The following is a 27,327-nucleotide window of genomic DNA, read 5'->3' on the forward strand; positions in this document are numbered from 1 at the left end:
GTACCCTGCCCTTGTGCATCAAAAGGCTCTGGGAGGCATTCTTCAGAACACCTCCCTGTGCTCCTGCTGGGGCTCCACAAGGCCCACAAAGTATGGCTGTGCCTTAAAGTGACAAATGACTCTTTCTTTTACTCTGCCTTTACTTATGCAAGCTCCCAATGAATTCAAGGGTAGTTTGAATAAGAGCTCTGTAAGGACCTCAAGGTTCAAGATAAAGGTTACAAATAAGTGGCGATGACTTGCTAACTCCGGTTTATTAAATACTATCCAATAAAGTTAAAATTACTTGCAAATTATGTCTGTTTACATTTATTTTTCTGCTACAAGTTATACACTTTATGCAGATGATCATGCACATTAGGAACAGACTTGAGGCTTCTGGAAAATTGCCAATGCAGCCTTCAGTGTCATAAGGTTTAGGCCCCACCATAGCACCATAGCATAGTTAGAATACTTCTTTCCAGCGTTGTCATCTTGTGTTAGAAAATGGGAGTTCTGGAGTATGTTTAACAGGTATTTGCCCTCTCTGCACTGCAGCTTTGCTTCATGGGAAGGATGGGAAGGACAGTTCCACAGGATGCCGCCTTCTCATTCCCTCCCTCTCAAAATGTAGCTTCCAGTTGCCCACTAGTGGACCTGTGGCTAAAGGGATGTACATTACCTGAAGGGCCAGGCAGGCAGAAGCAGGTGCATGCAACACACGTACATGTGAATAAGGGACTCCACTACCTTAACAACAGCATGCAGCTTATTCATCTAGCCTCTGTTGTTGTTGCTGTGTTACTGTGCTCCTCAAGAGCCTGATTCTGTCACCCGTACTCCCTCTGAGTAGTATCTTGCTCCACAGATAGTTGTAATCAGTGGGATTATATGCAGCATAAGGTACTCCTTAAGGTGAGTAACGGTGGCAGAACAGAGTTCTAATTAATTAAACTCTTGTTTTGAGAGCACAGTTCTGAGGATCAGTCATGATGTTTAACTTTGGGGAATCACATCTTTTTAGTCAATTGGACAGAGGTCATCTGAATGGCTGATCTATATTCTGTGCTTAGTTTTAAGTATTTTGTGAGGAGCTGAATTATGAAAGATCTTATGAAAGAAAAGTGGATTGCAATAAAGTAATGCATTTGTTGGTTGGAGACAGATGCATACATATATCCAGCATGCTAGGAGAGGTCTCCCATTGTGCCTACGTGCTGGGAGGACAGTGAAGGCTGCATCCTGGCTCTCAGTGTAGGAGAACAGGGTGGTTCTGCTCTCTTATGGGTGTTCCCTGGTCCACAAGAAACAGGGTTTCTGCCTGCTCACATACCTTCCGTGTGGACTGATTACACACTGCTGGAAGTAATATATTAAAACAATTATACCTATGTACTAGATTTAAAAGCTGTGCACAGAATACATGTTAAATACAGTTTTCCTTAAAACAACTAAAGCTGCCACTGCACAACTTCTATAGGCGGGTGGTTTTCTGTGAGTATGGAAGGGCTTTAGAGTCAAAAGAAAGCAAATAGACTCTGTCATCATTATATTTCAGTGATTTAAAATCAGTATCTCTGATTTGGTTTGCAGTTGAAGGGTTAGGATTTATGTGATTATAACTAGGCTTTGAAGTTACAATACAATAAAGTGAATGAAAATTTACACTTCTGTTGGTTCAATGGTTCAGTAAAGATGCACTTAATAAGAGAGCAAAACATTGATTTGCATGGGGGCCAATGTGAAGAACTACTGTAATAATATACTCCATTCATTAACTGCAAGAGCTAGGTTCTAGAGAATACTGCAATATTTGTGGAATCTTCCTGATTCCACATAATCTGTTTTGACTCAGTCCATGCAGTGAGTTCATTAGATTTATTTTTAAGAGAGTAGTTTTACCCTTACTTCATCAGATTAAAATGTTGAGACAGAAGATTTTCTCACTGAAAAGTAGTGGTGTCAACTTGCAGCAAAGAATTATACAAGTGTTAAAAATATGTTATCTTTATTGTATACAGCTTCCAAGCCTGTGGATCGGAAACTGTGCACGGGACCTGTACCTAGCACCACCCAATTGTGCCATAACCCTTGTCCAATAGAATGTGAAGTGTCCGCTTGGTCAGCTTGGGGACCGTGCACCTATGAAAGCTGTGAAGACCAGCAAGCCAAAAAGGGTATGTACACATTTTAAATTTCTCCTTTTCAAAAAACATTTTTATTTTACTTAGTTTTTACACAATACTTGAAAAAAAATATTTCCAAGACTCTAGGGATCTTTGACAATACTGACATTCATACTTATATCAGAAAGAGAGAGCGCACAACAGACTCCAAAAATCAGAAAATAACCAGCCAAAAAAAAAACCCAAACAAACCCACCCATAAGTACCACCTCTCAGCATTCTCCTTCCTCCCCAAAGGCCTTGGTGAAGAGATGGACTTTCTAGTTCTGTAGGTCAACAGATCTGGGCTATTTCAGGACAATTACAAAGTTGAGTGCCTCCTCTTAAATTGAGGGGGATCCAGCATGAATCTCTCTCCAGATCACAGTTGTGGCTGTGTCACGTAACAAGAGAACAGCAGTCTCTGAAGTAGGAATGTCTCAAGCCATTCAGGGAATTACAAGTCAAGATCACCTTAAAAAATGACCAGTAGACCATTAGGCCACCAGTTCAAATCTTAAAGCAGAAGCTTCATTTGCAGAGTACCCTTCAGACCCTGCTTAACTGGCAGGCTGATGTATTCTGTGCCCATTTCAGTTTCCAAGGGTATTTAAAGTGTAGACCATTCAGTGCATATTGCAGTAATCAGCTCTCCAGGTGTCAAAGGCGTGAATCACAATATCAAGGTCCACATCCAAACAAGAGACTGCCACCTCCCATCCAGAGATGAGAAAAGAAATTCGAGTCGCTGTTGCTGTGTGATCATCTAACACCAGAGAGAATCCAGTTGTACCCTCTTGATTGCAAACTCTCATAACAAATGCCAGGCACACATAGTCACTTAAAGGGACAGCCCTAATCCTCATATTTTAGGGTTGTTTTCTCTCTCCAACCAGCATCACTTCAGTCTGTGCACAGATAGTGATGGTACTTCTTTATATTACTGTATCACTTAGGAGCCCTATTCACGGACCAACACCCAGTTGTGCTAGGCACTGTACAAACACAGAACAGAAAGGCGGGTACAAGCTAAACAATGCTGCCTCCTGTGTATGTGACTCAACCTTGATCATTTTTAAGGGTGACAGAACAATTCAGTTTCCGTGTCATCTCTTTTGAGGCTAACAGTGAGATTGCCTATTATTCTTAGTGCTGCTGTTTTTGTTATTTATGTATTTTATACCATCCAAATGTTTGCGGATATGTCTGTGTTTCAGATTGATTTGGACACTTGCCTGCTAAAAATACATTGAGGCTATCAGCTCACTTTATGCCATTTTTTAACTTGAAGACATGGATATCAGGAAACTTACACTTTAATTTCCATGTATTCTAATGTATATTGTCAAAGTTTCAACACAGAGAAGATCTAAGGGGTGGTAAGATTGGCAGATGCAGACCAGGTTCTTAGCTCTGTGTAAGTGGAAGGGGTTTAATACTTCTGGAGAATGTGCAAACCTTTCCAGGGAACAGCTCCATCCCTTCCTCCCTGATAGGTACAAAGGTGTTATTCAGCAGATAAATGACATCTATAGTACAATAGTTTCAGCATGAAATTGTTCCAAATAGCTGATTGTATGAACTGAGCTGCAGTCTGTTCCATAGCTCTTATTTATTGTTTTGTATAGCTACATTGTAATTATAGGGTTTACTCTTGGGACTGATAGTTAGGGTACTACTAATTTCACGGCCGTGAAAAATGTGTTATGGACCATGAAATAAACCCTTCCCCATGAAATCTGATCTCCCCATGCTGCTGGGAGCCAGGGGCTCCTAGATGCTAGTCTGGCCAGACTGGGGAGGGACAGGAGTTGTCCTTCCCCTGCACGGATGCTCTTGGTAGGAAGATCAGACCCACCTCCATAGGCAGCACAGAAGTGAGGTTCACCCTCACTTCTGCACTGCAGCAGTCCCAGAGCTTGGTTCTGGGCTTCCGCGCCCCCCCACCCACCCCAAGCCCCCATGACTCCTGGCTCAGGGCTTCTTCCCGCAGCAGCTCCTGCTGGGGTTTAGGGCTTCTGCCCCTCGCAGCTGTGGTCGGGGCGTCCAGGCTCAGGACTTCTGCTCATTACTGCTCCAGCTTGGGCTCCGGAGAGCCCAGGCTTGGGGCTTCAGCCCCTCCAGCTTCTGCCAGGGCTTGGGGTGACTAGGTTGGGGCTTCTGCCCCGAGGGCTTCTTCTGGAGCTGGAGTATCCATTTTTCCAGGGGCCCCCCCAAATTGGTTGGGGGGCCCCTGGCTTAATCTGCCCTTGCTGGGGCACTCCCAGCAGCACGGGGGAGATCGTACCTACCTCCACCTCTGGGAACCTCCTCTATTTGCAGGAAGCTTGGAGGCTGCAGCACAAAAGTGAGGGTTGCAATCCTGGGATCCCCCACACACAATAACTTTGCAACCCCCCATGAACCCATTTTGGTTTGGACTCCCCACAGTTACAAAACTGTGAAATTTCATATGTAAATATCTGAAATCATGAAGCTGACTACTTTTAAAACCATCCGGCCACAAAACTGACCAGAATACACTGTGAATTTGGAAGGGCTGTACTCATAGTGTGGAGATGCATTTCCTTGCTGCTGTTCTGAATCAGTCTTTATTGTATTCTAGATTTGGGGAACATGATACGATGGGGTTTCATCAAACTATATGTGACCATGAAATTTAGCTATGTGGGCAGGCTAGAAGGAGAGCAAAGGTGTGTCTAAATGGTGATCTGCTTTCCCACAGCTTCTCTGCTGGAGATTGGAGTTGGTTGAGTTTATCCGTAGTGATTACTGTTGTGTAGAAAAAACCTGAAATGACTTTGTCTCCATTTTAGTAAGGGGATGGTGGTATGTGCTTTTTGGAAAATATCTGCCCCAAATCAGCTTCTCTGGCACTAGGGAATTCAGCTTCCTCTTTTTGTCTTTTGTGATGTGATTTAACTTTTCTGCTGCAATTTAGGGATGGATAGAGAAAGGCAATTTGTCCTTTTAGTCTGCTTGTTTTATTTTCAAAATCTTTGCCATATATTTTCACATTTGGATGTGGATTGCAGTATTTCTGCCCAGTTTGTCCTGGTGTGGGTAATGCTCAAGTGGGGAAATCGGATAAAAATCTGATCTTTGACGATTCTATGCTAGGGTGAGGTTTAAAGTCAAATCTGAAAAAAAAAAATTTCTACATAAGTCATTTTATGCTTCTCCCATCTAGCTATAGTCTCATGAGATAAACTTCTCATTTCTAGACCTGTAATTTGCTACCCCATGTGATTTGTTTTCGTGTCTTGAATTGATCTGTAATAGCTGAATAGGTCAGCCATAGACTCAGAGTTACAGTTCCCTGTATAGTAAACAGCTATACACATGAAGGAATCTCTCATATGTTCATATTTGCCTATCTTGTTTTCCTATATGATAGTTAATTGTGTATATTAGTTCAAGCATAAGCAGCAATGTGCTGTTTAGTGCGTTCATTTCCCATATCAATATTTCTAATCAACTTTTGTCTTACTCTGTTTTCCTCTAGTTAACCCCTATGTGACTCCAACTTTCCTGCTGTTAGTGTCAGAAGCAGAGCTGCACTTAAAGATCATGATAAGGGAACTCAAGCATTGCAGATTTAGAATAACCTGGATCTTCCACTTAATCACACCCATTTCTAGTACTATTCAGTGGTCAGATGCAGGACTGTTTGCAAATTCACCCATGAATGTGACTGGGATTTCTCCTTTCCTTCCCACTGACATAAATTCACTAGGTAGCAGGAATGGATGTTTCGTTGGAGTAAGCAAAGGCACCTTGACAGTGAGATGGGAGGAATCCAGGCATTACATTGTGAACATGTAAATCCTAGGTTCCTCTTCACCAGTTCTCTTGTACTTACTACTTTCCGTATGTGCTTCTTTGGGAAACACTTAGATGCTTATGCTGCTTGGATTGAAATATTTGTGCATTATAGTGTTATGAATTCATTAGTGGAAAGCAAACACTACCTTTTTCTCACCCCTTTGTCACTGTGTCACTCCTATTCCCATATTTCCCCCTTTTTTCCTCTTCACCCCTCATTCCCTCTCTTACCTATTCATATCTCCCCCTCTTCCTATTTTACAGTTTGCATCCCTTTTTTCTTCTCCTGTGTCTAATCATATATATGCCTTTGTCAGCCTTTTCCTTTCCCCTTCTCCTCCTATCTCTGCTTCTTAATTTTCCCTCCCATTATTGTCCCATCTTCCCTTCCTGTTTCTTCTCATCTCTGTCCTTCTCCCCCCCCCGCTTCATTTTCTTCCTACCCCACTGTTCCTTCTTTGCTTTTTCCTGCTCTCTCAGCTCTCTGTCAGAGATTCTTCCTCCTCAGGCAGCTCTCGCTATTTTTACTGGACATCCTGCTAACTCAAAGCTGATTCAGTCCTTCAGAGAGGCCACATCTCCTTACCAGTGTGGTGCACTGTCAGAAGTAGGAGCAGGCTCCTCAATACATATTTCAGTCATGGGCTTTCAGTAGTTAGAGAATCACCGGTTGTATTGTCAGTTGCCTCCAATGTTGTAGTAGCTGCACTTGTAGAAAACTCCTCTGAACTTTTTTTGCCAAACCAGAGGCCTCTGTTGCAGACTCTCTGAGCCTCTTTCGGACAATCATGCACAACTGCAGAAGCAATCTTCGAAAATATAAAGATGAACTGAAATACATTGTTTTTAAATTAATTAGTAAACCATCATGATACATTTAAAAAAACTCTTTGTTGAACCCAAATTATCTGTATGGGATTAGCATTTACAAATAAACATATTTGAAAACAGTCTCCTTCTTGATTTACATGTTGTGGAGAGTGAGGGAGTTATAGGTATTATTTTTTGATAAAGATAATATGCCCTGTGTGGTGTTATCCTGCCTGAAGGAGGACACTTAAATCAAAGTAGGCTGTAAGGGAGAAACCAACAAGAAAAGAAACAAGAAAGATAAGGTGCTATGATATAGTGTACCAAGAATCCTTAAGAAATTAATGGGAAAACCATTAACTGGGAGAATGGCTAGATGCAGCCAGTCTGGAGGCGGGGAGCACACAAAAACCCAGGATAAAAGGGAATAGTAGAAGCTTAATGAAGTTGTTCTAAAGAACTGGGAGAGCGGGTTGTTAGCAGTCTAAGGCTGACACCCAGACTGACTGAGACACACGGAGACAGAGAGACCATGCTATGAGGAGCGCAGGCTCTTGCTCGCACCCGGAGATGGGGGTTAGTTGGGCTGAGGGGAACTTACAAATGCTTGAAAGGAAAGATGTAAGGTATAGGTAAAGGGAAATGTGCATATAGGACTCTTGGTTGTTGTAACCCTTTGTTCTGCATGGTTGGTACCTTTGTGTGACACAATAAATGCTTTGTTTTGAAGAAGCTGCTTTGAGTCACTAATCAACCATTGTTGCGGGCTCCTGGAGGATTGCAGGTACCAAACTCAGTTGGGCCTACTAAATTAACACAGGCTGGGAAAAGATGTGGGGGCTGGGGGGTTAGCCAAGAGACCCAACCTAAAAAGGAGTGGTTGGACCACATGGTTCCAGTCAGAGTGAGGTGCCGGAAGCCACTAAGGGATGTACTCCAAGGGACAAAAAGGGGTCGAAAGCACAGCTAGCCCCATAACCATGACACATTCCAAGCCCTCATTTAAGTGAACTGTTTCCTACAGTTGGTGACATCTAGTATCTCAGGAATGTAATGAACACAGCTGCCTTTATTGCTTTAAATACGTTGTTGACTGTTACAGAAGAAACACAGAACCCTTCACTCACCTTTTGGCAGATACAAATGCTTTCATTTTAACTTTTATATTGAATTACTATTTTTTTTATCTTTTTGGTTTTACTCTAACTTCAGGTTTTAAATTAAGGAAGCGGTCCATCACAAATGAACCTACTGGAGGGACAGGAAATTGCCCTCATCTGCTTGAAGCTATCCCATGTGAGGAGCCTTCTTGCTATGACTGGCGAATAGTGAGACTAGAAGAGTGCATACCAGACAATGAGAAGCAGTGTGGGCCTGGCACTCAAGTTCCAGAGGTGGTCTGTATCAACAGTGATGGTAAGATGTTTGCTCAACAAATGTATGGTTTAAGTCACTTGCTTGTTCTGAGGAGACAGATTCAGAGTGAAAATGTAACATTGCTTATTTCTCTCAAGTTAGTCGATCTTTGAGACAAAGCCTTTTGAGTAGTATTGATTGCTCTTTATATAGGCCACGTATGGTGTGGCCACCAACTGATGTAGCACTGGGCTCTTCTTTCCAGAGATCTTTTCAGATAAAGCTTCTTGAGTGGCCTCTTGAGAAAGGGAAGCTGAAAATAAACAGTAAATGAAAAATGAACAGGAAGACAGAGAGTTATTGCCCAGTAGTATAAATTCTTCCCATCGTAACTTCATTGAATTCCCTGATGTAATTCCACTGATAAATTTTTCCCACAGAGTCCAAATGCAAATAAATATTAAGGGTGAGCAAAGTAAAGTGCATTGCCTCTGGAAATATCTGGGAGCTCAATAGTCTCTTTATATTAAAAAACAAAGTATGATGTGTGCTATGAATTTGGTTTGACAGCCTGTGACATGCATCAGTCTGCCTTGCTTCGCTTGCCCTTCTAGCTATAACAACTTACAGCAGGCAAGAAGAATACCACTATTATTCAATTATCTTTTATGAAAGAAAGAAAAACATTGCTTTGCATAGCATTGTCTTAACAACTCACTTTGAAAGCTAGACACCTAAAAAATATTTTAATCTACAAAAGGCTCTTTTGTGAATGTTGGGATAGTGTCCATTCTCTATTAGTAATGTAGTCTACTCAAAGCTGCATATACGTTAAAAATAATTGTACTGGCTACAGTAGAGCGGAGACCTGTAAGTACCATATATAGGATTAACCGAGAGGTCACCTGCTAAGTGTTTAGCAGCTGCACCAAATGTTGTTTTATAATTAAACTGGGCACATGGAATTAGAGTTGATTACTTGTACAGACTCTGTATCTGGGTTTGAGCTTTGGCTCTAGATTTTGTTTCATAATTGAGTTTGGAGAAACTAAGAATTAAAGTGTAACTTTTATTTTTGTGTACATAGCTAAGAGAATCGTGTGTTTAGTTCCTAACGGTTTTTATGTCCCAGAATGAGAGTAACAATGTAGAATGACACAAAAACATTACTTACGTCTTACCCTCCTTGCACAGCAACATTCCTTTGCCCAAGATATTCCCTTTCTGCCTTTACTTGACAATAATAGTAGAACTGTTTCAGATTTTTTGTGTGAAAAAAATTTCTGATGCAAAGTGGCCTTTTGTCAGAAACGAATATTTTTGCTTAACTATTGTGATGTTGAAGTTTTCTTTTCTTCAAACAAATTCAGTAGAATATGCAAACAAAAAGAAAGTAGCCTGGTTTTAATTTTACTGGATTTTAGGTTTGTTTGTTTTTCTTTTCTTTTCTTTGTGGGGAGAGGGTAGAGTTTGTTTGCAACTCTATAACTTTTGATCAGTTAATATGTCATTAAATAGTGTAACTTTTCCTATCCCCTAACTGGATGATTGTAACTGTAATATATTTGGGAGCAAGTAATTGAGTCACTTAACCTTAACCTTTTACAGAGAAGGCAGTTCTGCTCTGTTTGACCTTGATCCAAAGGCCACTGACGTCAATGGGTGTCCTTCTACTGGCTTGAATGAGCTTTGGATCAGGCCCTTTGTGAGGGACTTAGGACAGAATTTAAGTTGGGAGGGTTTGGGGTTATTTTTTTTTTCCGATATTAACCCTGTTGTTTTTCTCTGAATCTTTCTAAATTCTTGCTGATCAGCTTAGTTTGTTGCTAAATAGTGTACACCTATAGTTTGTGATGTGAGTGCATTTGTCTTATTACCAGCGAGTAGTCTGACTTCTGTGTTGGTCTCTGTGATAGAGGCTGGATAGTGGGCACAGACACTGCTTCTGAGTGAGGGGAATGGTGATTGCTCATTACTGTAGTTGTGTGTGTCCCAAAGAGAGATATAAATTGTATATTTCATGAAGTGAAGAGGAAGCATTGGCAGAAGAAGCTTTTGGGGTCCTTCTTGGCTGTCACAGGGTAATGTTTGCCAGCTGTGCAATACAGCTTTGTGAAAGCATGTTATCACTAAATAATAATGTAATGGGCCATGGGATCAGGTCCAGCAAATGTGTGTATGTTTTGAGGCCCATTGCAAGCTTTACAATAAGTGCAACAGAATGCGTGTTAGTGCGCATTTCAGCCACATTCAGGTTTGCCAGAGTACAGACAGTATATGTCCAGCTGAGAATGCTTCTACAGATAAGCGGTGGTGGCTGCTTCTTCCAGTAGATGTGGGTGTTCCACAGAAACAGTCAGATGCACAAAGTCAAACATATTCCATGTCAGAAGAGGAGGAGGAATTTCTATGAGGGATACTTGACTATACTTGATACTTGACTGGTCAATACCGGCCAGCTGCTGGAAATGGTCTAAGATGGCATGATGTCACTAAATAAATGTAAATGTAGTGTTATAACGACAGCCTATGGTCATTCAAACTCTTTTTTTCAAATTTTTTTTAAAAACCTATAAATAAGACACAGTACACAAGAGAGATTATTAAATCATCTAGTTACTTCATTTTACTACATTATTCACCACCTTCCCCTCCCAGAAGTTTCCTCCTCAAAAGAGGAAGAAAAGGAGGTGATGGAGGAACAGGTCTCCTTCTTTCTACTGTCCTCATGATCAATAAGATCTGCTTCCTGTATGAGGCTCAGTGACGGGGCTGATGCTGTAGAAGAGAATCCTGGAGAATCCAGAGGAGAAAGGGTGCTCCTACATCTTGCTATCCATTGGAAGGACTCCTGGTCCCTGGTAACCAGGTTCTTCTCCTACTTGGCCACCACTCTGTGTTTCTCTGTCACTGCCGTCTTCCTCTCCTTCAAGGCCACTTTCAGCTGCTCAATGGCCATCCTCTCCTCCTGACAGGCCTGCTCACCTTCTCTGAGGTGAGCTCCTCCATGATGCAGATACAGGTGTGGTTGAGGAATCAGGAAGTGGATGCAGTAGCTGCTACTCCTCTTGTTTATCGGGAGGGACCTGAGCCAGAGCTGGGGAACTTTAAACTTGGCACTGTTGCTGAGGGTGCCTCCACAGGAGCCATTTCCCTGCATCATCACCTGCAGAGGTGGCAGGTAACAATATGTGGCTTCCCCAGAACTTTGCATACTGTTTACAAGTTAATTCCTCCAGCTCCGCTCCTCCTGCACTTCTGTTATTGCTGCTCCTTCTCCTTTGGTAGTGGCAGTTCTCTCCTGCTCCACGTACCCCCTTTCTTCTGTAGATCCAAGGAGTGCTTACATGTGCAATCCCCATCTCCGCTGGTAATATTTGGTTTTAGCAAATGTTTCTACCCTTTTTTTGCTTCTTCTCCTTTGGAACTGGCAATTATCTCCTGCTCCACGTATCCCCTTTCTTCTGTAGATCCAAGGAGTGCTTACATGTGCAATCTCCATCTCCACTGGTAATATTTTGTTTTAGCAAATGTGTCTACCCTTTTTTTCCTTCTTCCTCTTTCTGTCTTTCTCACCCTGTCTAACCAGTCCACCAAGCAGACAAAATTATGAGAACCCTTATTTTCTTAATATTTTGTTTCTGAAAATGAAAACTCTTTCTTCAAAGTCAAAAAGTTTATTTTTCAAAAAAAGGATTAAAATAGTCCACTTAAAATTAGGAAAATATTAGAAATATGACTTGTAGTACATCTGAAATGGGCCCCAGAAAGTTAATGGATATTTCCAACAGCTCTAATTAACACCCATAGTGGCATCCAAGTTTACACACATTTTACACTGTATGCAATCTTTAGCACCAGGAAAGATGGCAACCAGGAGTTAAAACCTAGAGCAAAGCCTCACATTTCCATAGTGAGAATTTTTCTCCTCAAGTTCTGCTGCTTGTAAGAAAGCATAGGGCTAGCCAGGAAATTGCAGCTGTGCCACCAATGGTGAAGAGATCCAAGCCATCGTTTGCACTGCATGTCTTTAAGAGCAGCCCTGATGGAAAGCTTACCATAAGAACGGCTATATTGGGTCAGACCAAAGGTCCATCTAGCGCAGTATCCTGTCTTCTGACAGGGGCCAATGTCAGGTGCCCCAGAGGGATTGAACAGAACAGGTAATCATTAAGTGATCCATCCCCTGTTGCCCATTCCCAGCTTCTGGCAAACAGAGGCTAGGGACACCATTCCTACCCATCCTGGCTAATAGCTATTGATGGACATATCCTACATAAACTTATCTAGTTCTTTTTTGAACCCTGTTAGTGTCTTGGCCTTCACAACATCCTCTGGCAAGGTGTTCTACAGGTTGACTGTGCATTGTGTGAAGAAATACTTTTGTTTGTTTTAAACCTGCTGCCTATTAATTTCATTTGGTAAGCCCCAGTTCTTGTGTTATGAGAAGGAGTAAATAACACTTCTTTATTTACTTTCTCCACACCAGTCATGATTTTATAGACCTCAATCATATCTCCTCTTAGCCATCTCTTTTCCAAGCTGAAAAGTCCCAGTCTTATTAAACTCTCCTCATACAGAAGCTGTTCCATCCCCCTAATCATTTTGATGCCAATTTGTGTACCTTTTCCACTTAACAATATATCCTTTTTGAGATGGGGCAGCCACATCTGCATGGAATATTCAAGATGTAGGCATACCATGGATTTATACAGAGGCAATATGTTTTCTGTCTTATTATCTATCCCTTTCCTAATGATTCCCAACATTTTGTTAGCTTTTTTGACTGTCACTGCACATTGAAAGAATGTTTTCAGAGGACTATCCACAATGACTCTAAGAACTTTTCTTGAATGGTAACAGCTAATTTAGACCCCATCATTTTATATGTATAGTTGGGATTATGTTTTTCAATGTGCATTTCTTTGCATTTATCAACACTGAATTTCATCTGCCCAGTTTTGTGAAATCCCTTTGTAACTCTTTGCAGTCTGTTTTGGACTTAACTATCTTGAGTAGTTTTGTATCATCTGCAAATTTGCCACCTTATTGTTAACCTCTTTTTCCAGACCATTTATGAATATGTTGAATAGGACTGGTCCCAGTACAGACCTCTGAGGGACACCACTATTTACCTGTCTCCACTCTGAGAACCAATAATTTATTCCTACCATATGTTTCCTATGTTTTAACCAGTTACTGATCCTTCCCTCTTATCCCACGACAGCTTACTTTACTTCAGAGCTTTTCATGATGGATCTTGGGAAAGGCTTTCTGAAAACCTAAGTACAACATATCCATTGGCTCATCCTTGTCCACATGCTTGTTGACCCCTTCAAAGAATTCTAGTAGATTAGTGAGGTATGATTTTCCTTTACAAAAACCATGTAGTCTCTTCCCCCAACAAATCGTATTCATCTATGTGTCTGATACTTTTATTCTTTACTATAGTTTTAACCAATTTGACTGGTATGGAAGTTAGGCTTACTGGTCTATAATTGCCGGAATCACCTCTGGAACCATTTTAAAAAATTGGCGTCACATTACCTATCCTCCAGTCATCTGGTACAGAGACTGATTGAAATGATAGGTTACATGCCACAGTTAGTAGTTCTGCAATTTCACATTTGAGTTCCTTCAGAACTCTTGGATGAGTACCATCTGATCCTGGTGACTTATTACTGTTTACTTTATCAGTTTGTTCCCTAACTCTCTCCACTGACACCTCAATCTGGGGTTCCTCAGATTTGTCACCTAAAAAGAATGGCTCAGATTTGGGAATCTCCCTCACATTCTCAGCTATGAAGACCAATGCAAAGAATTAATTTAGTTTCTCCGCAATGGCCTTATTGTCCTTGTGTGGTCCTTTAGCATCTCGATCGACCAGTGGCCCCACTGGTTGTTTAGCAGGTTTGCTGCTTCTGATGTGCTTAAAAAAAGTTTGCTATTACTTTTTGAGTCTTTGGTTAGCTGTTCTTCAAATTCTTTTTTGGCCTTCCTAATTATATGTTTACGCTTCGCTTCCAGAGTTTATGCTCCTTTCTATTTTCCTCACTAGGATTTTACTTCCACTTTTTAAAGGATGCCTTTTTGTCTCTAACTATTTCTTTTATTTTATTGTTTGGACATGGCAACACTTTGTTTTTGGTTCTCTTACTATGTTTTTTTAATTTGTGGTATACATTTAAATTGAGCCTCTATTATGGTGTCTTTAGAAAGTTTCCATAAAGCTTACAGAGATTTCACTTTTGGCACTGTACTTTTTAATTTCTGTTTAACTAACTTCCTCATTTGTGTACTTCCCCTTTCTGAAATTAAATGCTACCATGTTGGGCTACTTTGGAGATTTCCCCAGTTATTGTACCCCAGCACTGACATTCTTCTGCGTACGTAACAGCTGTTCGGAACTATCTCTTTGCCATGGGTTTCTGATTCCTCTTATATGCTGTATGTTGCTCTCCTGGTAAGGGTTAATTGTAATGTCTGTGCTGATGCCTATTTTATTTAATTGAAATTTTATGACTATTTCCCTCAGACTTCAGTAGTAGCTATGCTCATGCTTTACAGGTTTAACGATGTTTTTCCACCAAGACACACTGCATCACTTGGGTCCTGAGAATTAGTTTAATTTTGTATATTTATTGTGAATTGTATGACTACAGTAAAGCAGCATGATATAATAACCAACACTGTCAAGTATCATGCATCTCCTGTGATACTCACACAAGTGGATCTGTAATGCAGCCTGCATCCTGCTGAAATGTTGTGCGTTCAGGTGTGTTCCAGAAATTGCTTGCAGCTGCTCCTCCTGGCCACCACTGGCTGCTGTGGTGCCTGCTATGCAAGCAGCCTCTCTACCTCCCTTTCTGGTAGAAGGGTAGGGGAAGAACAATGGCAGCAACAGCAACAAGTGGAGGCAATAACAGAAGGCCCACTGCTGGACCTAGCGTCTCTTAGTCATCCCCCATCCTGCCGCCCCAAGCAGCCTGCAGATACACTCCCCCTCCCTCCGCCCTCCCCCAGTACCTCCACCCAGTGTTTTCCCCAGGAATTGAAATTAGGTGGGGGGTGTTCAAATTTACGGGGTGGGGGAAGGTGTCAGGGCTGATGAGGGGTGAGACCGTGAGGGTGAAGGTGGCTCTATGGCACCATAGTAAAAACTGAAACATGTTTCATGACCATTTAATTAGATTTAACTCATGTTTTAAAATCATCACAAAAATTAAAGTTGGCTACTCAAGCCTTCTATGAAGCACTACATCTTCATCCTTCTTGGTTTCTTGTTATAATTTTGCACAAATCTGTTAATGAACTTTTTGAATGCAATGTGTTCATCTTTGATGGCTTCTTGTGTGTCCGATACTTCCATTTCTTCAATTGATATGCTCATTAGATCATTCACATGATCAGGCAGAAGGCGACTTCTTTCAGAACACAAAATTCTATTCAATCGAAGCAAAAGAACACTCAACAGTAGCTGTTGTGCCTGGGAGTAACAAGAGATGAATTCCTACTTCTTTCATCCAGGAAAGATTGGGTCAAGCTACTGGAGATGATAAAAAAGAAGTTCAAGTCTAATCTTCATTCATTCGTCATATGATATTCCACTGTGTGTTCAAATTCTCTATTCTGTCTGGAGTACATGGTAGCCCCATTGCTGGTAGTGCCTCACTCCACTCAACTGTCAGTGTTTTATAGGACAGGCATCTGTAAAAGCTATGTAGAAGTTGAGTAGAATCTATAAGTCGCTGCTGTAGATCTTTAAGAATCAAGTCTGTGTACTTTTTCAGTTGTCTAACAAACACTTCTTGTCCTCTTCACTTAAGGATTCAATATAAATGCCTTCATTACTCAACTTCTCGACTGAAGTCTTTGCTTCTTCCAGTACTTTTTCAATGGATAGCTCTCTGATTGATCCAAATGTAGCTTCTATTGCTGGACAAAGGTCTGCTACTGTTGTAGCAGATGCCTGGATGGCATTGTTTAATGACCTAAGTAGTTTCAACAGTAGACTTACAAGGGAGAGAATGGCAATAGTCTTCTCTGAACGTAGTAGCAAAATTAATCCACCAGCCTCACTACTTAGATCCATCCCATCTTGGTAGATACTTTCCAAAGCCAGTAATAATGGCTGGAGTAATTTTAAGACAACGACCAAGAATCGCTCATGAGCAAGCCAGAGGGTATTCCCAGGTTGGACTAATTAGAACTTCAGTCCCAGTGTATCTTCTATATTTTCCAAGATATTCAGTCTTTTGGGACTCTTGAAAAAAGAATATAATGAAGACATTAAATTTATAGGTTTCAGAGTAACAGCCGTGTTAGTCTGTATTCGCAAAAAGAAAAGGAGGACTTGTGGCACCTTAGAGACTAACCAATTTATTAGAGCATAAGCTTTCGTGAGCTACAGCTCACTTCCTCAGATGCATATCGTGGAAACTGCAGCAGGCTTTATATATACACAGAGAATATGAATCTTTTGAAGAGTCTGCAGCTCATACTTAGCGCTAGTTGGAGTAGATGGCCTCTGCAGTGTGTATAGGAGAGATTAGGGTTATGTTTTTCTCTGAGCAAAGCTAGTACTCCACCATGTCTTCCAGAGAAGTTTGCAACTCCATCAAATCCACAAGCAGCCATCTGTTTGGGGTCCAATTGACAAGCATTTAACTCTTCTAAGATGTGGGTTGTCACAGATGCAGCCGATGTGTCTTCTATAACGTGACCATCTAGAAATGTATCTACTGGCCTACCACTGACATCAAGATAACGTACACAATGACTTAATACTTGATGCCCATTTGCATCAGTGCATTCATCATCCATGAATGCAATTTTTTATTTGTGGTGAGAGAGTTCTTCATTTTTTCAACTGTTGAGCCTTTCACTGTTGCACTACATGCGTCTAGCCAGTCAGTTGAGTTTCTTGCAGAAAGATAGTGAGCGTCCGCTGGTCTTGTTCAGAACCAGTGTTCAACTTCAGGATGAACCAGTGACAATGCACTTAACGTTGGCCTCCAGTTTGTAGTGTGTGGTATTTCTTGCTTAAATAGAAAGTAGGATGCCACAGCGATGTTTGTTTGCATGAACTGTGTTGTGTCTCCGGCATTCTTAACAGCCTCGTTAACACTCACCGGTGTTGTCCTTGGTCAGTGGAGACTCAGAGTTCAGAGGTGCTTTCACATGAGTTCACCTCCCAGGTTGGGGGCAAGAAGGCACCTTGCTCGTTCCTCCAGCTGCTCACTGTTCGTTCTGGCCACTGCTGTTCATTGTGCCACCGTTCACTCCATTGCTCTGTTGCCAATGGCCCCGCGCCATCACCTTCTGCTGCTCCCTGCCACTGTGATCTCTGCTCGTTGGTCTTCTGAGGTTCCCCTGGCTCTCAGTGATTTCAGCTCGGGGCGGGGGGGGGGGGAACCTTGCTGCTAGTGCAGATTAGGCTGTCTCTTCCACAGAAACACTGTCCCACAGCAGGTCTAAGCACTTAGACCTGATTTCAGCTGTAGTGGTCACTTAACAAAACAAAAGACTATCTATGAAACCTAATCAGCTCTGTCTTTAAACAGTGGAGGGGGCAGATCAAATAGTACTTGTGACTCAGGCAGACCATCAAACAAAACACCTGTCCCCACCCTCTCTCTTGATGCCCTCAATCAGCACAGGTTAAGTACAGTTCTTCTACCCTTTACCCATACAATAAGAACAACATTTCATTACCCGCCCTCCCCACACATTCAAGTGATTTGTAACCCAGCCCCAGCCAAAATCTATCACTTGGGCAATGCAGCTCTGTTTGCTGAATACCTAGGTAGATTAAGTGTGAATGTAAATACAATCTGGTCCTGAAGCCTTTCCCCACAGCCCCTAGATCATCACTACAGCTGTCAGGGAGAGCTCATTTAGACTTTGTTTACAAATCATATGTGAAATTATTAGGTTGGCCAACATCATTGAAATGAATGCATTGACATTGTCATAAAAAACAACAGCTGTATAAGGAAGCTAGTCTATGTTTATACTTTTCAAATCTATTATACTTTTTCAGATACACGTATTTTATCATACACTGTATATGCTTTTAAAGTTTCAATTTCAATTCAAATTTCCAAACAGGCAACACTGCACGTAACTAGTTCACAAAACTGGGGGTGGGGGGGGTTGGGGAAATTCAGGGGTGGTGTACACCCCAGGGGAAATCCCTGCCTCCACCTACCCAGAGCCTTCCAGGCAGCTCCCACTCATCACCCCACTATCCCCCTCCTCCCCCCCCAGATAGGCCCTGTGGATGCCTCTAGAACCAGCTCCATGTCCTACACATCTTCCCACACCGCTTCGGGAAGTATGTATTGACGATCAGTGGAAGTTCATGGTTGTATGCAAATTAGCTACCTCGCTCTTATGTAGCCTAAAAAGCGCACACTGAGTTTTAGAAAACTTTGCAGCTGTGAATGACACAATGGAGAAGAAATGACGTTAGGTAAAATATTAAATCAATGTCAAAGTTTTCAACCTGGAACCAAAACTAAACAAAACCTTTTGCTTAAAAATTCTTTCTCTTCTTTAATGATTTCCATCCAGCTTTCCCTGTCTAAAGCTGAATGCGATAAACTCAAAGTAAACAGCCAAAGCTTAAATCAACCTCTGCAACAGAAGAATTGGTCAAAGGGGCTTAAGTACTTTAAAATGTAAATGTATTTCTCCTTAGGCTTCTGCATTACACAGTGAAAGAAGCTGATATTTTAGATTTAAGAATATGTGTTGCATGGTAAGTTCATTGTTTTATCATAAGCAATACCATAAAACAAATCAGTATTTTCTCTTTTTGTTGGTTCTTGCATCATTAAATGTGTATGAAATACAATTAGCTGGGATATCATGTTTCAACTTGAGGGCTCTTATTTTACAATTAGACAAATAGCAGTGTTTGTGGGGGTGTTACATATAATTAGGATGAGTTTATTCCATTTGTTGCAAAGATAGAAATCATTACAGCCTTTGAGACAATACAAGACAATAGATTATCCTTTGGTGTTACCACTGGAGGCCTGTGATTGTCCTTCTCTTTCCACAGTGGATTGCAGTAATCAACATTTTCATTCAGGCTGAAAAAATCTTACAATCATTACTCCAGATTGTCATTGTGTCTATTATAACGAACTTTGATGTATTGTGTTATAAAAATGGAACTTCAGCCCTTTTCTGTCACAAGGAACCCTTTCAAAATATTTATCTTGCCTTCTCAGACTTTATATCAGTGCTTCTTATAAAGGAGTTGCTTCAGAAAAACTGTTCTCTCATGCAAGAGCAGCAAAATTAGATCAAGACTGATCAAAAATTTTATCTCATATGGATTATTTTTCTAGATGTCTGTGGTGATGGGTGAAGAATTTTCTGTGCTGGAGATTAACCTTTGTGAATAGCAAAGTTACTTAAATGTTAAACTTGCAGAGATTAAATAGTATTGTAGATAAGCTTTTTTGCTCTTAAAATAGATATGCATTTAATTTTAACTGGATTTAATGCTGTTGTTAAGTACTAGTTTGACAGTGATGTAAAGTGAATTCCTCTATATTTATGCACAGATCAGGCACAGCACGGTCAGTACAACCTTTTCCATCAAATGTTTCTTTAGCCTCCAAAAGCTTTGTCTACACTAGAAAAATTGCTAAGCGTTTTTTGGTACAAATGCAGATCATAGAATCATAGAATATCAGGGTTAGAAGGGACCTCAGGAGGTCATCTAGTCCAACCCCCTGCTCAAAAGCAGGACCAATCCCCAGTTAAATCATCCCAGCCAGGGCTTTGTCAAGCCTGACCTTAAAAACTTCTAAGGAAGGAGATTCCACCACCTCCCTAGGCAACGCATTCCAGTGTTTCACCACCCTCCTAGTGAAAACGTTTTTCCTAATATCCAACCTAAACCTCCCCCATTGCAACTTGAGACCATTATCCTTGTCCTGTCCTCTTCTACCACTGAGAATAGTCTAGAACCATCCTCTCTGGAACCACCTCTCAGGTAGTTGAAAGCAGCTATCAAATCCCCCCTCATTCTTCTCTTCTGCAGACTAAACAATCCCAGTTCCCTCAGCCTCTCCTCATAAGTCATGTGTTCCAGACCCCTAATCATTTTTGTTGCCCTTCGCTGGACTCTCTCCAATTTATCCACATCCTTCTTGTAGTGTGGGGCCCAAAACTGGACACAGTACTCCAGATGAGGCCTCACCAATGTCGAATAGAGGGGGACGATCACGTCCCTCGATCTGCTCGCTATGCCCCTACTTATACATCCCAAAATGCCATTGGCCTTCTTGGCAACAAGGGCACACTGCTGACTCATATCCAGCTTCTTGTCCACTGTCACCCCTAGGTCCTTTTCCGCAGAAGTGCTGCCTAGCCATTCGGTCCCTAGTCTGTAGCTGTGCATTGGGTTCTTCCGTCCTAAGTGCAGGACCCTGCACTTATCCTTATTGAACCTCATCAGATTTCTTTTGGTCCAATCCTCCAATTTGTTTAGGTCCCTCTGTATCCTATCCCTCCCCTCCAGCGTATCTACCACTCCTCCCAGTTTAGTATCATCCACAAATTTGCTGAGAGTGCAATCCACACCATCCTCCAGATCATTTATGAAGATATTGAACAAAACCGGCCCCAGGACCGACCCCTGGGGCACTCCACTTGACACCGGCTGCCATCTAGACATGGAGCCATTGACCACTACCCATTGAGCCCGACAATCTAGCCAACTTTCTACCCACCTTATAGTGCATTCATGCACCAGTGCTCTTAATGGCGTAAATTCTAGTGCAAATATGGCACAAGCAGTTTTACCATCATGTTGTCAAACCCTGTAGGTCTTTTCTAGAGTTTCCATCATTGCTGGCCCCACTGCTGAAAAATGGCTACAAAATTTCCTAGCATAGATAAATCCAAATAGTAGAAAAAGAGCAGTTTATTCATTGTGCCCATTCAGTCCTTGGAGTTTCTGCTGAAACTGCCTGCCTGGGAACCTGTGGTGATGGGAACCTCTGGTGTGCTCCTGCCACTGACTGAAATTGCCTGCTTATTTTACCCAGACCACTTTCAATTAAAACTGATATAAGCGAGACCTTACGAGTGAACTAGAGGTGAAAAGTTTAGTATCCTATTATATGCATCTGCATTACCCTATCAAATTCCATTTGCTCAGTTATTTATGTATACAACTGTAATGTGAAGGAATTTTGACTGTACTTATATTTAAACTCAGGTTAATTTAACCATACCATAAAACAGTACATCAAGGACAGTTACAGAAGTTCTGTGAATAAACTATTGATCTAAATTCTTTTAAATATATAGGCATCATTTTCTACAAATGTGCTGTGCTTGATGGAATAGGTCTCACTTTTTAAGGGCAGATTCTCCATGGATCTTGTACAGGTTCAGATTATTGGGTTATAGTCACCTGGCAGGGGATAGGGAGAAGGCAAGGCCCCGTATCCTTGTCCCTCCTCCATCCAAACAGCAGAGCTGTCAGGCCTTAGAGAGGAAAGCTAAGGCAGCAATGTGGACCTTAGTGTAAATGTAAATTTCGACTGATTGAAGTAGCAGAAGTGTTCCTTCAGCTGCATGGGTAGAGGTTGATGCTTGTCTAGCTGATGGTTATGTGTACTATTCCTGATACCATGCGTGTATCATTGAGATTAATGGGAGTTTAGGCAGACCAATGCATGCAGGATCAGACCACCAATGACAATAGTATATCCTAATGTCAAGAACTGTGACCACATTCTTAAAGACATCACAGTCATCATCCATCCACATATACATGTCATGAGGAATAGACGGCATGACCCTAAACTACATGACAATTCTAAATATTTAAACTTTTTTTTTTATTTTACTCTGTAGATCCACTTTTTTATGTAATGATTTCTTAGATGTACTTAGTTTCTATTCATGGCATTGTATGGTACTTTCTTTGATAGTAAGATAAGACACACACAGTCTTAAATTTTCATTTTACTGTCATTTTATTTTTACTAATGACTGATTTCCTCATTTTGTCTGAATCTGTTACCATTAGGCTTTGTACCATTTCCAGTTAGTTTTCTTTTAAAGGGATGTAAAAGGCTTCTTTATGGTATCCATTAACGTTTTTTGTATGTAAGTGGTATTATAATGATTGCAATTAAAATATTTCTACTGGTTTGAAACTTTTTACCCCCTATATATTTAGGGCCTGATCCAAATCCCAATGAAATCAGTGGGAAGACTCCCACTAATTTCGATGAGCATTGGTTCAGGTCCATAATGGGGAATAATAGTAAAAAAGGCAGAAGCTTTGCTAAGTGTATGAAGATTGTTTCTTTTACATTTAGTCATTCAGACAATTATACACATTGGCCCAGCATTATAGAATGAAAAAATAAGCAATGTGTGGTTTTGTTCATGCTGGTTATTTAAAAAGAAAAGAAGAAAGAAGAAAATATCTCTCTTATAGAAATTTCAATTGTCATTTTGAAAAAGTTGTCGTGGGTCAGATTCAGAGCTCAGTTACACAGAATTACTGAGTTTTTTCTATACTAGCATAAGTGACCTCATATCAGAATCTGGCCCACTGTCTCCAATCAAACTATAGAAAACTACAGGAACTAATGACAGTTGCCTTCAGCAAACCACGTACTACTTACAGGAACCGAGATTATTTGCACATTAGTCATTGTTTCTTGAGATAAATTTCTGTGGTAAAATCATTAAGGAATTGATTAAGAACATTTTCTTCTGGCTGACAGCTTTTGGCTGACCGCCATGTTGCATTAATACAGAACGCTGCAGAAGCATTCTTTGGTTGGGTTCTTTAAAGTAAAACACATAGGACGTGATAGTTGTAACCAAATCCTTAATTTATCTACCCACACGGAATTATTGACCATCTCTATGGGACATTTGGTGTAAATAAGGATTTGTTACTGGAAGCATTGATTGAAAAATATAGTATTTTGTAAGCTCTTAAATATGATAACAAATGGCAATAAAAATTTCATAGTACTGGATTGTGAAAGCATTTGTAGGTAACAAGGTTTGCTATATATATTATCTTCCATGTCAGGATTGTAGTAATTCTTTAACATCATTCAGTGGACAGTGCTGTTTTAAGCTTCATGATTATAAAACTGATATAAAACAGATTAAAATTTGATTATTTTTATGCTGATTAAAGATCCTTTTTAATTCAGTCAATCCAATTCTTCTTCATGTTTTTCAGCTTAGCATTAGGAGAGTGAACATCCTCAGTAAAACCTGGATCAGAATGGATGCCTTTGCATTTGTATGCCATAATATAGTTTCTTTTGGTGGACTGATTTAAAACACATCACTGTGTGTCCCATCACCTCCCAGTTGATCTGGAAGAGTAATGCATTAGTTTCTGTTAAAAATAAATAAATAAATTAATTAAAACTACATCTGGGTGATGCAATAAATCAGTGTTTTGTCCAAGAAGGTTCTAGATGGATTGTAGACATGGTATGGAGGGGAAGCCTCAGAGAGTGGGGCAGAGGAATGCTGGAGACTGAACTCCCGCACCGTGCGGCTCCTGTGCCATGGGGCTAGTCTTGACTCCCCATTCTGGAATTTGCAATCTAGTGCATGGGGTCGCAACACCACTCAGGTTTGGCCTGGCCACCCCTCTATCATGACCTGAGTGGTGCTGTGACCCCGAGTGCCAGGCTGCAGTGCCTGGAGCGAGTAGCCTAGCTCAGCCCCATGGGATAGGAGCCACCGCTGTGACTCGCTCTCTAAACTTCCCCTCTGCACTGATGCTGGGACTAGGATTGTGGTGCTGGGTGGAAGGTGGTGGTGTGGGTGTCAGTGCCCCCTCAGCAAGGTGAGGAGGGGACAAAAGCACAGGAGGAAGAGGACACTGGCCTATGATTCTGGACACCCTCCTTGAATTTGGACCCTGGATGGGTTGCAAAAAAAAGACAACATTCAGTTAGTGGGTTACCTTAGTAAAAAGTTTGGGAACCACTGCAATCAATCATGGATCATAGAATATCAGGGTTGGAAGGGACCCCCGAAGGTCATCCAGTCCAACCCCCTGCTCGAAGCAGGACCAATTCCCAGTTAAATCATCCCAGCCAGGGCTTTGTCAAGCCTTAAAAACCTCTAAGGAAGGAGATTCTACCACCTCCCTAGGTAACGCATTCCAGTGTTTCACCACCCTCTTAGTGAAAAAGTTTTTCCTAATATCCAACCTAAACCTCCCCCACTGCAACTTGAGACCATTACTCCTCGTTCTGTCATCTGCTACCATTGAGAACAGTCTAGAGCCATCCTCTTTGGAACCCCCTTTCAGGTAGTTGAAAGCAGCTATCAAATCCCCCCTCATTCTTCTCTTCTGCAGGCTAAACAATCCCAGCTCCCTCAGCCTCTCCTCATAACTCATGTGTTCCAGACCCCTAATCATTTTTGTTGCCCTTCGCTGGACTCTCTCCAATTTATCCACATCCTTCTTGTAGTGTGGGGCCCAAAACTGGACACAGTACTCCAGATGAGGCCTCACCAATGTCGAATAGAGGGGAACGATCACGTCCCTCGATCTGCTCGCTATGCCCCTACTTATACATCCCAAAATGCCATTGGCCTTCTTGGCAACAAGGGCACACTGCTGACTCATATCCAGCTTCTCGTCCACTGTCACCCCTAGGTCCTTTTCCGCAGAACTGCTGCCTAGCCATTCGGTCCCTAGTCTGTAGCGGTGCATTGGATTCTTCCGTCCTAAGTGCAGGACCCTGCACTTATCCTTATTGAACCTCATCAGATTTCTTTTGGCCCAATCCTCCAATTTGTCTAGGTCCTTCTGTATCCTATCCCTCCCCTCCAGCGTATCTACCACTCCTCCCAGTTTAGTATCATCTGCAAATTTGCTGAGAGTGCAATCCACACCATCCTCCAGATCATTTATGAAGATATTGAACAAAACCGGCCCCAGGACCGACCGTTGGGGCACTCCACTTGATACCGGCTGCCAACTAGACATGGAGCCATTGATCACTACCCGTTGAGCCCGACAATCTAGCCAACTTTCTACCCACCTTATAGTGCATTAATCCAGCCCATACTTCCTTAACTTGCTGACAAGAATACTGTGGGAGACCGTGTCAAAAGCTTTGCTAAAGTCAAGAAACAATACATCCACTGCTTTCCCTTCATCCACAGAACCAGTAATCTCATCATAAAAGGCGATTAGATTAGTCAGACATGACCTTCCCTTGGTGAATCCATGCTGGCTGTTCCTGATCACTTTCCTCTCATGCAAGTGCATCAGGATTGATTCTTTGAGGACCTGCTCCATGATTTTTCCAGGGACTGAGGTGAGGCTGACTGGCCTGTAGTTCCTAGGATCCTCCTTCTTCCCTTTTTTAAAGGATCCCAGTGTAGTGAACCTTTGCTTCTAATTTATCAAATGCTTTTGGAGACAGAGTTGCAGTTAATTAAGAATATGCTTTTTGCCTAAATACAGAATTAATGTTGAGAAAGTATATAATGAAGTTTAGAATATTGTCCCATCTTTGACTGCAGGGTCACAAGTCCTGGGTGGGGAGTCGGTTACCTTGTCTCAAGCATTAATATGTGCTTTTCAAAAAAATATAGGGTGGGGGCTCTCGATCACATGGCTCTGCAGAGAGAACTGGATGTATTTGCGCTGGCCTAGGACTTCTATGGTTTTCGGGGGTAAAGCACCAATATTTTTGACTTTTCTACCAAAGCACAAATAGTTTAGCTGTGAAGTTCCCATTATGGACACTCCTGCATATGTTTTTGGTGGGATAACCCACATTTGCAGGTCGTGCTTGTTTTAGGCAGAGCTGATCAGTATTTCCTGATTGAGGCAAGGACCATCTTTAGTTCTATGATTGTGCAGCACCCACCAAAATGGGGACCTGGTTCTAAGTGGGGGCTTCTAGGCTCCATCCTAATACAAATAAAAAACAGTAACAATTGTGGAGAATTCTTTAAAACCTTCATTTTTAAAGGTAGTTAATTTGATGCTTTTCAACCTTTCCATTGTCACTTTAAATCATGCCATTGTGAAAACAAGTGAAAAAAGCATAATAGCATGATTTAAGAATGGATTATAAAACTGGATTTACAGCCTTATGGCTGAAATTCCTTGCTTTTGGGTGTATATTTTAAATCTCTTTTAATTCTTATTTTCTCCAGATGTTAGTGAAATAACTAGAATGGGTACTTAAAGTACAAATTTATACAAAATATATGCAAGAAAGATAATATTTAAATGTATACATTTGTGAATTAAATTAAATACTAATCAGTTCTGAAACCTTGTGCTAAATAGTTCAGGGGTGATATTCTCTCATTGGAGGCAATGAGAATAATTTATGTATATTCAGAGGAAAGTATGTGTACAGACACAGAGAGATTTATGTTGGTGTTATGTATTTATATTTCCTTCTATTTCAGCGGTTCTGAAACTTTAGCAACCCAAGGACTCCCATTTTGATTTAAATTTTTGGGGGACCCATAAGCCCCCCCCTCAGCCCCAAGTCCCACCCCCACTCCACCTCTTTCACCAAGGCCCCACCCCTGCCCCACCTCTTCCTGCCCCCCTGCTTACTCCATCGTCGCTCACTGTCCCCCATCCTCACTCGCTTTCTCCAGGCTGGGGCAGGGGGTTGAGGTGCAGGAGGTGGTGTGGGATGTGGGCTCTGGGAGGGAATTTGGGTGTAGGCTCTGGGCTGGAGCAGGGGGGTTGGATGCGGGAGGGGGTGTGGGCTGTGGGAGGGAGTTTGGATGAGGGAGGGGTGAGGGATGCGGGCTCTGGCCAGGTGGTGCTTACCTTGGGTGGCTCCCGAAAGCAACCGGCACATCTCTCAGGCAGCGGCTCCTAGGTGATGGGTCAGGGGGTCTACGGATGCTGCCTCTTCCCACAGGCACTGCCTCTGCAGCTCCCATTGGCCACAGTTCCAGGCCAATGGAAGCTGCGGAGTCAGTGCTCGGAGTGTGGGCAGTGCAGAGAGACTCTCTGCCCCACCCTTGGGCCCGCAGGGATGTGCTGGCCACTTCTGGGAGCGGTGCAGGGCCAGGACAGGCAGGGAGCCTGCCTTAACCCCATTGTGCAGTTGGAGTTTTAGTGCCTAAAATCTCCTGGTTTGGCTTCAGTAGCCTCCCGGAGATAGAGGGAGGGGGA

General features: G+C 41.8%; 1 protein-coding gene across 2 annotated transcripts in view; it reads left to right on the forward strand.

Annotated features, from left to right (window-relative positions):
• The window catches only part of THSD7A (thrombospondin type 1 domain containing 7A), a 534,141-nt gene that overhangs the window by 366,803 nt on the left and 140,011 nt on the right, over positions 1-27,327 (forward strand). For both annotated transcript variants that reach the window (XM_084619828.1, XM_084619829.1), the window contains 2 exons: positions 2,001-2,156; positions 7,992-8,195. In XM_084619828.1, the coding sequence (XP_084475954.1) occupies positions 2,001-2,156; positions 7,992-8,195 (360 nt within the window). The remainder of the gene's footprint in view (positions 1-2,000; positions 2,157-7,991; positions 8,196-27,327) is intronic.

The sequence above is a fragment of the Lepidochelys olivacea genome (genome assembly GCF_965140295.1).
Source record: "Lepidochelys olivacea isolate rLepOli2 genome assembly, chromosome: 2".
NCBI classification, from domain to species: Eukaryota; Metazoa; Chordata; order Testudines; family Cheloniidae; genus Lepidochelys; species Lepidochelys olivacea.